The sequence below is a fragment of the Cheilinus undulatus genome, linkage group 5, assembly GCF_018320785.1.
Source record: "Cheilinus undulatus linkage group 5, ASM1832078v1, whole genome shotgun sequence".
Taxonomy (NCBI): Eukaryota; Metazoa; Chordata; class Actinopteri; order Labriformes; family Labridae; genus Cheilinus; species Cheilinus undulatus.
In genome coordinates, this window is record NC_054869.1 from 45345038 (window position 1) to 45358727 (window position 13690).

Here is a 13690-nt window from a genome sequence, read left to right on the forward strand (position 1 = left end):
AAATCTCCATTAAGCTGTCATTAGGAATTCTTTTGCAGTTCGGCTGCTCTCACGCTTCTATCACACATAAATAGGGAGTGCAGCTGATGAGTACTCATCAAATACAATTTGCTTCATTAGCAAAGCTCTGAATTTGTGATGGTCACTGCTCTGTCACACTATTTTCACATATTAACAAGCTGCAGGATGTGGCTGCAGCACGCAGTGTCCTTTAGGTGGTGGACTCTCTGATCTTGTTTCATTCTCCTCACCTGAGCTGAGATGGCAGTCTTTGATCTGAAACTGGGACTCATTGTCATTAGGAATGTCTTTCCATGTGGCGAGGAACACCTGTCGCTCTGTGGATGAAGAGAGACAATCACAGGATGAGTCCAGAAACAGAGAATACACACTGTGATGTGAACAGCATGACAAAAACCATGGAGGCCCACTAGAGGTGGGACAAAAATTTTTTTATGGCATTTCAATACACAATTATCCAATCATTCATGCCAAATTTGATATTTTGTTTTAAAAGTTTAACAGATCTCCCTGCCAATTTGACTCAACACTGCACTACTTCATTATGGGTAATGTGATCTGAAATTAACTGGTTAAAGAAGAAGTTAACATGGTAAAGAAGGCAGTGGGATGTTGACAAAGAGCATTGAAAAGATAAAGATGAAGCGTGAATAGGGGGGTTATTCTGACAACAAATTACAGAGGATAAACACAATTTTTCTTCACGATACCTTTTGAAAGGCTTTTTATGTATTATTAGGTATTAAGTGGTTCTGAACCAGTCTAGCTTCAGGACCCACTACCACTTCCTTAACATCAAATCAAGACCAAAATTTAAAGTATAACCAAATGTTTTTAATCAAAGATGTGGCAGTTTGTACTTCATCCATCCATTCATCATATGATGGAACAAAGAGATGGAGACATCCTTCAAAATAAAAGCACATCATCGTCAACTTGCCATATTTTTTCCAGGCAAACATCTGCAACCCACTGATGATGGCTTCGCCACCCACATTTGGGTCCTGACCCACCAGTTAACAACCAAGGTCCTAGATATATACAAGTTCATCTCAAAGAATGAGAATATCATTGAAAAAATTTTGCTGTGAAAGTGAAACTTCCATTATGTTTTAAATTCATCTCATACAGAGTGAAATAATAGTTTTTTGTTTGATCATTATTACAGCTCACAGCTCATGAAAGTAAAAAATCAAGCATCTTAAAAGTTTAGAATGTCACAAAACATCAGTCTGAAAAGGATTTATAATACAGAGATGTTGACTTTCTGAAAAAACTAGTCTCATTTATGCACTCAGTACTTGGTTGGAGCTCCTTTGGCACAAATCACTGCAGCAATGTTACGTGGCATGGAGCCAATCAGTCTGTGGCACTGCTGGGGTGTTTTAACCTCCTAAGACCTGAGCTTTTGTTTGGAATGCATTTTTAGTTTCTTCAACTTACTTGGGATAATTAGGACCTGATAAGTTCGAAAAACTCAGCCTAGTATTTTAATAGGAATTAATTTGGACAAAAATTGATCTCCTATATAAACACAAATTTTCTAAAATTCCAAAGAAACTACCCAAATTTCTGTGAAAAACTCTTAATCATATTTTTAAAATTCCCATTAAAAGTACCCCAAATTTCTTCACGTATTCCACAAATGTTTCAACTAAACTTTCATCAAAAATTCCCAAAGCAAATTCCCCAAAATAATATTTCCAAGGTTCCATGAAAAATGTCAGAAAATTCCCCAAAACAAATCAACAAATTCTTCTGAAAATTCCATTACATACCAGCAATATCAAAGGATACACTGCCTCCCAATTCCCTATCAAATTCCCAAAATAAAAAAAAAATATATATATATATATATAAATCCTAAGTTTCTGTGAGCATACCTAAAAAATATAGAAGCAAATCATTCCCAAAAAAATCACATAAAATTCCCCCCTAAATACAAACACATTTTCCAAATCAACACAAAAATGACAAACCCTTCAAATCTCCAAAACTTAAAAAAATCAAAAATGTTCATGCAAATACTCTAAAATTCCACTGCAATTAAACTTAAAATGAAACTGACAAAAATATACAAAATAATATACATAATATACAAAAAAATTTAATGAAAACTTCCAAGAAATAATCCCAAAATTATCCATGGAAATCCCTAAAATTTTCATTAAAATTCTCCCAGTATTGCATGTGAATTACTTATATTTCAATGGACAGTCTAGACAATTTTCTCAAAAGTTTTAATAGTAGAGAGTATTACTATGGTATGTTGTAAGAAAGCCAGAATGTAATATCCTCATATGTGCACGCAGGGTCTTAGGAGGATAAAACTCAGGTTGCTCTGATAGCAGCCTTCACTGGTATTTCATCGCAACATTTTCCACCTGATTTGAACTTGCTCATCTATCTTGCATTAGTATTTCATTTTAATTGTATTCTTGTGTAATTGCACTTCTTAAACTGTTTTGTTTTTCTACTGGGTTATCTTATTATGTGCTTTCTTTTATTTTCAATTCTCAGGCATATTGCCATCTTGTATAAAGTGTATGTGCAATATATTTCAATCTGCTTATGGCAGTGAGGTCTGTGCAATATTACAGGGCTTGTGCAATATAAACTTTTACCTCTAATTTTCTTTTTTATCTTTAATCCTTTATCTTGGGACACTGTGGACTGTCTGTTTCTGTGTTTTCTGTTTTTTAAGATGTATTGACTGTGAGCAGCTAAGTTTCACTTTTGTCCATGAAAAAAATTCCCTCAGGGCACAATAAAGTTTATCCTTATCCTTCAGTTCGTCTGTGCTGAGTCTGGTGTCTTTCATACTTCTCTTGACATTTCTCTAGAGATTCTCTATGGGGTTCAGGTCGGACCAGTTGGCTGGCCAGTCAAACACAGTACTACCATGGTCAGCTGACCAGTTTCTGGTAGTTTTGTCTTTACTGTGGAAAAGAAAAATCAGTGTCTCCATAAAGCTTCTCAGCAGATGGGGGCATGGAGTGCTCTAAAATCTCCTGGTAGATGGCTGACAGCGTTGACTCAAGACTTGATAAAACACAGTGGACCAACAGCAGCAGATAACATGGCACCCCAAACCATCATTGACTGTGGACACTGAAAACACTAGACACTGAAAGGACAACTACTCTTTAAAAGTCACTGGTAATTACTTGAAGAAAAATTAAACCATTTTAGGAGATATATGGGGATTAACTACAAACCAAATTTGTAGTTTGTTAGCTTGATGCTAGCACTCGACTGAAATTGCCATTAATGGGCTGGCAGATTTAGCATTACTTTGTGCCAATGTTAATTCAGAGTTAAATAGACTACTACATTAATCATTAACATAAAAAATGTTCAGTAAAATAGATCATTGCTAAAGTTAGGAGAACAAAGTTAGTGTCTTACCAACTCTTGTGTTTCATTGAAAATTAACTTCTACTTCTTTCTTCTAGTTAGTGGCGACAAGCAAACAGTTAGTTAGCAAACAGCAAACACTTTCAGATGCACTACAGTATAGCCCTATTTATGTTCCTGCATCAGGGCTATACTGCAGCCTACAGCCAAGGTCCATGATGCCCTGAACCATACTTAAAGTCCTACACATGTAGCCAACACGCAACTTCTCAAAAAGTGTGACTACGCATCGAAACGGCACGGACCACAAGCTCTAAGAATGGTCCGCAGATTAGCACTGGTGACAGCCAGCCTCGACATAATGTCGGCAGGCATGTTGTGTGCACTCTAACGTGAGATAAATGGTGCAGATGGTGATTCAACAAGTCAAATTGACTTGCCAACATCCAAAAATATCAGGCATGTACTAATGATCCATCTCCTTCTTACTGGCAGAACGACTGCAAAATATTCCCCATTCTCTGCCTCTGTTGAATCAGCAGTACTACTTCCTATCTCTACCAATGTTTCCCTTCTTTGATCTTTACAATAACTGCAGTACTACCAACTAATACTTATTAAATATCAACTTCATTTCCAACATAATAAACTCTGTTTCAGATGTCATGAGTTTACACAAGCTAGCAGGAACTGGAACTGGACATTTATTGCATTTGGGCTGAGTACTGCAGAGTTATATAAACACAAACACAAACACACAAGCATGTAGTGCTTGGCATGGCATAAGCCTTTAAACCAGGCTTGAACCAGGCATAACCATCAGGGTGTAGTACTACATTGATGCTATAAAAAACAATGGGAAAAATAGAAAACTATTAAATTTATTTTTTTAATCATTTAAAGATTATTCAAATATTTGCCATCACTGCTTATCCCTTCTATCACATCACATCACATCAGAGTTACCATCAAATTCCCACCCTCCAATACACCAGGGTAAGAAACTCAGTGTTAAACTTCCCTGGCCTTGAATTTGATATCTGAGATTTTTAAGACCTCTAGGACTCCACAGTAACTGCCATGAAAAATTACTAATGTAGTCTGTGTGTGGTTTAATTCCACATTAAACATGGAGCCTCCTGCTGCAGCTCACCCCCATCAGGAGGCTCCACAGGGAAAAATGCCAACATAGTTTCACAGAATAAATCAACCAAAACACACAAAGAAGGGAAACAAGGCCAAACTGGCACAGAAGCGCAGTTTAGGAGGAACTGCACAGCTCACAAGGTGGATGAATACAGACAGAAGAAAATTTCTCACATTTGAGTCTCTCTCAACTTCACTTTTCACATGCTTGTATATTAACCTAACAGAAAGACTGATGTGCTCTGACGTCAGCAAGGCTCTGACGCTCACGAGGGAAGAGATTTAGCCAAGTGACACTCACCCATCTTCCCGTCCTCTACAAACAGCATGCTGATAGGGTACTGGCAGCTGAAGTAGAAGACGTCAATGTTGTTCTTTACAGCCACCTGCGAGAGTGATTACATCCCAGGGAGGAGGGGTAGGGGTAGAGCAGGAGGACAGGAGGAGAAACAAGAAGCAACACATGGGTAATTACTTTTCAAGTGCCCTTCAAGAATAGACATTGCTTGTTTATGTGTGCTGTTTACTGAACAAGAAATGTACCGTGCTTTAGGCATCTCATTCTCCAAAAAAACAAAGGAAAAAACAAGCTGAATTACAAAATACAACTTCAAAATTACAAACAGAACATACTTTTTTTCTACCATGTATGTAAACACTGCATGGTGGAAACACAAAGGTGCCCTGTGGGCCAGGCACAGCCTGCCAGTTCCAACTGTGTCCTGCTTGGACCTGGCCCCATTTTGACCGTCTTCTGCATCTACACCTTTTGACTATTTTTTGATTGTGCTAAGATTTTTTTGTATGACCTTGAAACAGGATTTGAGAGTTTTACTTAAATTTACTACCCCTACCACCTATTCTGATAATAAAATGGACAATAACATTTGCAATAATTTAATTACACAATGGGGGCGCTAAAAACACAGAAGTTTGTCACAGGTGTTTTATTTACCTGTCAGCAAATATGTATTAAGTCCCTTTATCATCTCTCTAAAATGCACATGCTAACACTGATGTCTTTTGCAGGTAGACAGAACGCAAACGAGAGAGTATCTGTACCTCCTAACCTGCAGCCTAATTTTTAGTAAATTTACACGGCATTCTGTCTCAATACAGTATTTTTATTTCTAATTTTTTATAAAGCACTGGCTGGAACAAGTGGGTCCTTTTACCTGTTACTGTTGTAAAATAAGACTAAACAATTATCTAAAGTTATTTTGTATATAATGTAGTTGATGTACTGGGATTGTGGAAATCATATAATATCATATAAAATATAATCATATAAATACAGGAGGTGCCTCATTGTTTGAGTCAGGTTTTCCTGCACAGTGAAATAAGGTTCACAATATTGTATTAAGTAAGAAGAAATATATGCAGCAAAAGGCTTGCTGTGTTTAAGTTCATTTAGAGTAACGTGAGGGTGCTCTGAGGATACTGTCAAAGTTAGGTCAATCTAGAGCAGGGGTTTCCAGCCTTTTTCTTTAGGGAGCTACTACTTGCATTCAAGAAAAAGCTAAGATAATCACCCCAGAACTCACACATGAACCAAAATTTGACCTCTGTTAGATTATTAAGCCAGAAAATGCAACTACTGTTTTCCATTTGGTTTCTTGTAAATTTTTGACTTCACACTGTTTTAAATTTGTGATTTTAAAAACTTGACATACTTCAGCTTCTAATGTCAAAATGTAAGACTTTTAAAAGTCTCTCGTAAATTTGTGACCCATAAAACTAAGGTATTCTTAATTTATTTTCTTGTAAATATAAAACTTCACAATCTCAATTTTTTTTCCCTAAAAAAGGAAGAGATCCTCTTTATTGTTGTTTAGCGTTCTTTATTTAATAATGAATACTACTATATATGCACATCTAATTTTGAAAACTTTAGAGCATACATGGTTCTGCACCCCCTTAGGGCTGACTGGACCCCAATTTCGGAACCACTGATCAAGAGATAATATGCAGTTGTGGTTTATTCTAAATTAACCAATCGATTTGTGGGTGTGTGGGTGTAATTTCAGTAAACTAAGATTTTTTTCATTGACTTCAGCTTTTTAAAAGGTGCCACTGAATTATTGGGCACTTTTAACCATAGCACGTTGAACAGTTTTTATTCTGCAGACAGCCTACAGAACATTTTTTATCTGAGGATATAATTAATTTGAAAAGGAGGAGCTAAAAATAGCAGACTGGGGTTAAAAATAAAGTGTCTGATACAAAGACAAGACACAAAAGAGTGTCAAGTGTAACAGCATGTAGCTGTCGCACAAACAGAGACATTTTTCAGACTTTACTCCCAAGGCAGAGCTTCTTTACTTTATAGACCCAGGTGGCAAAAAGACAAGATGGTGAAACATGAGAACAACAGTGGGATGATGGAGGCACCTAAAGTAACAAGTGTCAGCGAGCAGTATCGATCCAGCTGCTTGCAGAAGAAGTGCTGAGTAAAGAATGGGAGTTCAGCCAGGGGAGAGCAGAAGGACTCCTGAATTATTCAACACGGTGTCTTATTCCTGGTTGCAATGCAGGACTGCCAGTGACATGGTGCGTCACACACACAGTACACAGAGCTAAAAGAGCTCCATCAGTCTTTGTACTGAGTAAACAGACAGCACGATTCCACTGTCAGGACAAATTCACGCAGAAACTATTCTTTGTTTTTCCAACTAACCTTGCTAGTGATGACAGTAAACTCTTTTAAAAGTATTTTTTCAATTTTGATCTACATCAATTGCTCTAAATGGACAAATAGATCACAAAAAGCTGTAGAAAGGGATGTTTCTTGGACTCAGTAAAGCATATGTTTAGGGTATTCTTTGACGTTCAGTTATAGAAAAAAATGTTATTTTGATGTCCTTATTAGGGCTTGATACAGAAGTGTGTAAACTTTAAAGGTACACGCAGCTATGCCGTGAAAATAAAGCTAAATAAGAACAAGAATAAGCTAAATAAGAATAAAAAAATCAGTATTTATCAGTACAAACAAACTTGACATCACTTAGACCTACTTTCAATTCAGTGTTGATTTGTTAATCATGCCAAACACAACTGATAATACGAGTGAAGCTAAAGGTGGATAAAAACGTAATGTTGACATTACACCTAGATGGTGCAGTGCAAGCGAATTATCTGTATCTGTACAACAAACTAATTTTCTCCAGGCTCTTGACCAACCTAATATTTGAATTAATTTGCTTTATTCATGAGAATGAGTCAATCTCAGTTTTGTCCAACATTGGATACAATACTGTTTGTTTTCAAAATGGCTGTTAAAAAAAATCAGCCCCAGCAGCACAGTCAACCGAGGGTTTTGAAACTTGGTAGGCACATTTATAATGCCAGGATCTACAAAAAAATCTCTTGGACCTACATATCTGAATCAACAGGAAGCCAACACAATTGTTACAACTGGTCTCATTCTAAGATTAGAAAGATAAGAAAAAACCCTGTGGAAAAAGTTTTCAAGTTCTCATACAAAACTAAGAGGTGTAGCTCTTGTGGGTGGTCTAAGTTTGATGTCCTGCCATGAAAAAGAAAGTTACCGTTGTTCAAACAAACAGGGATAAAACAGCCAGAAACTTCAACTGTGTGATTACAGAAACTTTCTTAACCTAATTGTATGCAAAGGTTTAGTAGCTTTTATACTGCCACCTAACAGTGAGACCCATGCAATACCTGCATGACATGATTCAGCTGGTGATTTTGTGGCTATGCCACTACACTGACATGCACCACACCAGATGTGTACAAAGGAGCAATGGCTATTACCACGCGTAACCTTTGTTAATTATGTTTAAAGGGACAGTTTGGGATTTTTGAAGTTGGGTTGTATGCGGTGCTTGGCTATAGTAGTGGCATTAGCCTCCAGGGATTTCTGTGAAAGTTGCTCCTGTGGTTATTACGAGCTCAGAGGGATCTGGGGTATAGTGGCTATATATGGAAACATTTTACCACGTTTTATGTAAAAATGGGCCAAGAATATTTTTTGGCTCACCTGTACGCTGTGTTGAAAACGTACAATGCGCTTCATCTCTCCCAAAAAACCCCTCTGTGTCAGGCACTAAATTACGATGCAGCTTTTGGCATTTTGTCACCTTTCACCTCCGTGCACGGTTATCTAATCAGCTGTGTGGGTCTGCAGGCTTCTACAGGGATAACAACACCACATCAAGCTAAAACAAAGATAATATGAGCGATTTCGACCCGAGGCTAATGCCACTACTATAGCCAAGTACCTAATATAACCCAAACTCAAAAACCCTGAAATGTCCCTTGAAGATTTACTGTGCTGTCTTCTGTGTCATGTTATCTTTTGTAATTCATTTTTTGGCTCTTTACACTTCATACACTGCAGCAAAAGCTTTTCTTGGCAGGAAAGATGTTGCTCTTCTCCCAACCAGCAAGAGTTTGACCAACTGCCTCTAGTGATCAGAGATATGCCTGCCTGTCAAAGCTCACTCTATGCAGTTTACTATGTCATATGACACATACCGATGTAATTCTACATCATGTTCTGTTGCTTTTTGTGGCCTGTAAAAGCAATGGTCCTTCAAGTTTTATTTTGTTTTGTTTCTTCCCTCTCCAAACACTGTTTATGAAGATGGATCTGAAATATAGACCATGATATAAATGTGTTAAACAGCCTTTCTGGCGGGTCAAGTTAAAATATCAAGGCCCAGCCCACTCTTTAAATAAGAACACAGGTATTAAAAGTGTGTATTTTACATAAAACTTTAAAGTACTTTACAAACAGGCAAAAAAAATAGTAGAGATCAATTACTAATTTTGCCTGACAGTATGACAAGATCTTAAATCAGAAGATTTAAGATCAGCAAAGAGATCACATGTGCTGCTTTTTCCAGAAAGGACGCCAAACTCGTCATAGAACAAAAAGTACAAGAGCATCATTATGTCATTTAGTTTTCTTGAAGCTTAAATGTCTTTGAGTTTTGGACTGCCTTCCAAATACATCAACTAAGACAGTGTAAATATGCTTTTTCGCATCTTTTTCTGTTTCATTAACTCAGATCCTATTTGCATTTAAGATTATAAATCAACAACAACTAAAACTATCATTGGCACCACCACACTAACAGCAGAAATAATGTCTCTATTTTCATGTAACACTTTGCCACTTAACCATGAATTAATCCTTTGTGGGATGTTGTTTAAGCCTGACCAGCAGGTAACTGTTATGTTTTTTTCTGCACATCAGTCCTGATTCGCATTAAAATACTTTGATAATTTGTGTGCTGCAGTACCAAATACATTTAGCAAGCTGCCTCAGTGACAGTCAGAGCTTTGAAGTTTTTGCATTTAATATCAGTGCCCTCTAAACGGCCCTTCAGTAGCAAAAATAGCTGAGAAACTTGCCTCCAAAGTTCCCTCAACATTTCCCTACAGTGTGCTGTTTTGTGATGAAAGGGTTTTATTGACTGCGGAGCATCAAAACACTGCTTCCTCGCATCAGCAGTTAAAAGAGCACTCAAAATAATATTCAGTAACCTCATCTACTACGGAGACCAAAACATTGCAGAGCCTCTCAAAAAACAAAACATCTGAGAAAATGTCAAAACAGACAAAAGTGCCCATCAAAGCTAAGCCTGGAGGCAGCAGAGAAGAAAGGTTAGCAGGTCTGCAGAGGCTGGTGAAAAACAAAGGAGCCATGTGTTGTGTGACCACTAATGACCGCCCCCACCTCCTTCATCCCCCTCGATACTCTTATCTTCTCCCTCCAGCTGCACAGAGCGGCTGTACACCATTCTGCCCAGTTAAAAGAACCATCCTGATCAAATACATCCCAGTGTCTGCCGCTCTTTTCATTTGCTCCTTATCATAGCTGTTCTGAAGGCTGTTTAATGTTTTAATTCTGTTTTATCCACAACATGGGAATTCAACAGTAGAACTCAATGACAAAGAGGATGCATTACTAGTGGTTTAAGACACATCACTCTTTTTTCAGGAGGGAAAAACTTCATATTTCAAGCACTGTAGTCAAAATTTTCATTACAAAGTGTTTTGGAACAGTACAATTTAAGTTGCTATAAAACCAAAGATGTACAAAAAAATGACAGATTATCATACATTTAACCAAATGCTGCTGCATGGTAAAACAAAGACAGAGGGCAACTTTCTGTATACTTTGTGTAATTTAGACAGTCTGCAAACGTTTCATGGCAACATTTGATCCATGAAATCAAGTAATTACATTTTTCTAGTCCTGAAAACACTAGTTTCAAGAAATCTGAGCATATAAGAGCCCATAAAATCACAACCATGAAGCATTTTGGTGTATCAGCTCTGAAAACTACAAATATATGATGATGACTGAATGAGGCATTAAATCACTGTCAACTCTGACGTGCAATTTAGCTACTATAATTATTTGAAATTCAACATGTATTGCAGATACTTCTGGACACTCTGTCAGCATTTCAGTAGCACTCTAACAGAGTGCTGTCACAATGTCCAAGGCTCCAGGCGCAGTATGAAGACAAGTGAGGACAGTAAACCTCAGGCATCATGGTCCTGATAAGACCAGTGATGACAAAATGAAAACAGTTATACAAGACAATGTGCCCCTAGTTGGTACCCATCATCTGACACACATCTAGCTTGAAAATAGGGATGTACAAGATTTGTCATCTTAATCAGGGATGGGCAAACTTTTTTCAGGGCCACATGCAGAAAAATACAACCTTGATATACCTCACCTTCAGTGTATTAGAGTTAATATAGGTTAAGATATGCATAGTAAATTAATCTGCCCAAAGAGAGGAAGCAGTCTACGTCACAGCTTTACATTAATGTCTGACAAGGCAAATAACTAAAGACTGTTATGAATTTTAGGGTGGCCAATCAGATTTCAGGGTGGCCCTGGTTGGCTCCAGCTACCACTGGATCAACCCTTAGTCAGGATGAGAATGATGCTGCATGTAGCAGAGATTGGAACAAGAGCAAACTGAGCTTATCTGTCAAACTAAAAAGTAGTGTTGGTACTTTAACATGATAAGCCTGACATGCTTTGTAAATTGGACCTGGAGATGGAGCAGATGTGGGATTTGTGCTGCTATTTGATGCTACAAACCTCTGCATTTACTCACTAAGGCACTACAAATCAAGTTATCATTAGTTTAATATTATTTGTACGTATCATCTACATTGCCATCTCATGAGCAATGTGAGCAATGTTTCATCTATTTTCAGAATTTGCTGTAGGCCACTTAAAAATGGACCACTGGTCTAGTTGACCCATGGGCAGCAGTTTGGACACCTGTCATCTAAATGACAGAAATGGATGAAATTACTCGTCAGTTACACCAATTACAATATGTTTATTCATTTAGGCTCATAGTTCCAGTTAGGCGATGCGTCTAGGCTATAATGCAGCCATCCACTAGCTGTGGCTGGAGCTCTGGTACATGGGCCTACTCTCCTGACTCTACTGCTCAAATATAAACCTCACAGTGGGCAGACTGCATCTAGAGAGAGCAGTGCAGGTAAACTGACCAGTAATTACTCCACCACATGTGGTACATAAACTTTATGAGAACAGGAGGCAAGTGTTGCTGGCACTGCAAACATTGGCCACACAAAACAGTTTCACACTGTTCACCTACAGAGAAATGCATCACAAGGTGCCACACATTTCAGCAGCTTTTCCAATTCACTACCAGCTTCATTACTCAAGACTTGGATGACATTTTTTGTGTTTTGCTGTGTTAAACAAATTGTGCAAAATGTATAATGATTTTGTTACTTTGAATAAATTGAACAGTCTGAATTTATATTTTCTTACATTTTCACCAGGGAAATTAGTCACCAGAAACAACAAGCTGCATCACTGTTACAAACATGATAAAAATCAGAGGTTATAAAATTCTGAATATTACAAAGCTGTTACCTGTAGGTTAGTGAGAGGCTCCATCTTCATGACTGGTCCCACAGTGCTGAGGGGAAGGCTCACTTCAATGCTCTGGTTTGGGCTGAGGGGGGTGAGAACCTGAAGTGGACCAGCTGGAGCGAGACCAAAGCTACAGATGAGCAAAGAGGGGGAAAAAAGAAGTCACAAAATGTGTTCATCATCAGCAAGGTTCATGGCAGGAGATACTGGGGCTGATTTAAAGCTTGTTTCTGCCCGTCCATCAGTACAGAGTCGTGATTCTCTGATGTTTAATTTTTGCTGCCAGTGCAATTATCATTGTCATTATTTTTTTTTAAATCTTAAAGTGAATTTAAGAACTGTTCAACTTGCATTGCCATTACCACCTTCATATATTCTATACGTTTTTCTCTTCACTGCTATTATTTTTGCTAATGCTAGTATTAAGGATCTATTCCCTATAAAAATGCTTCATTTACAAACTTTTCCCTGATTTCTATTGCCATTACTAGAACAGTTAGCTGAATCTAAGAGCAATTATGCTTTGCTGCAATAACAATTAATAATAGTTCTCTATGTAATTACCTTGCTGCTAATGCTACAATAGCAATGTTCTGTTTTCAATCAGTAATAGTTATTGCCAATTTTTCACATATTGTCACCATTATTATTAATGCTACACCCATATCCTATAAAATGGCATATAAGTTTATGGCCATGACAGCCATAAATTTGTCTGTCACTTTCATTTGTCGTTTCTCTTGTCCTTTTCCTCCTGCTTTCTCCCATCCCTAACCCTCCAGAAAGCACTTTCCAACCCCGGCACAGCTTCAGCAGAGGGCTGTCAACACAGTCTTGTCTACTCAGCATTCCTGCCTGTTAAAGTGAAGCAAAGTACTGCTAGTGCTGTCCTCATGGTGATTAACACTGGTCTCTAATAGGGTAATATTACAAATAAACGGATTAACATTGGTCTTTTATAACAGGCCACAACAGACAGTACAGTTTAGGCCTGTACTTTTTGTACAGTGTCTTGAGATAACTTCAGATACAAATTGACGTTAAACAAACAAAGATCAATTGAGATTATCATGTACTAGGATGACTGTTAGGATAGCTACACACCAAATGATCTTCAGCCCTGTTTAGGCGATTTGCTTACACCAACTCCTAATAATTGGTGGGAGGTTAAGGCTTGTCACAACCAGTAATTTGTCCAAATAATCCTCACGTGTGTGCTGTCAATATGATTAATTTAGTGATCCAGACAGAGTCAAA

The 13690-nt window shown here is 37.7% G+C and overlaps 1 protein-coding gene across 4 annotated transcripts in view; it reads right to left on the reverse strand.

Annotated features, from left to right (window-relative positions):
* The window catches only part of ap1b1 (adaptor related protein complex 1 subunit beta 1), a 65032-nt gene that overhangs the window by 25507 nt on the left and 25835 nt on the right, over positions 1–13690 (reverse strand). For all 4 annotated transcript variants that reach the window (XM_041787775.1, XM_041787777.1, XM_041787776.1 and 1 more), the window contains exons 18-20: positions 12434–12563; positions 4826–4910; positions 252–338 (exon numbers count right to left, since the gene is read on the reverse strand). In XM_041787775.1, the coding sequence (XP_041643709.1) occupies positions 252–338; positions 4826–4910; positions 12434–12563 (302 nt within the window). The remainder of the gene's footprint in view (positions 1–251; positions 339–4825; positions 4911–12433; positions 12564–13690) is intronic.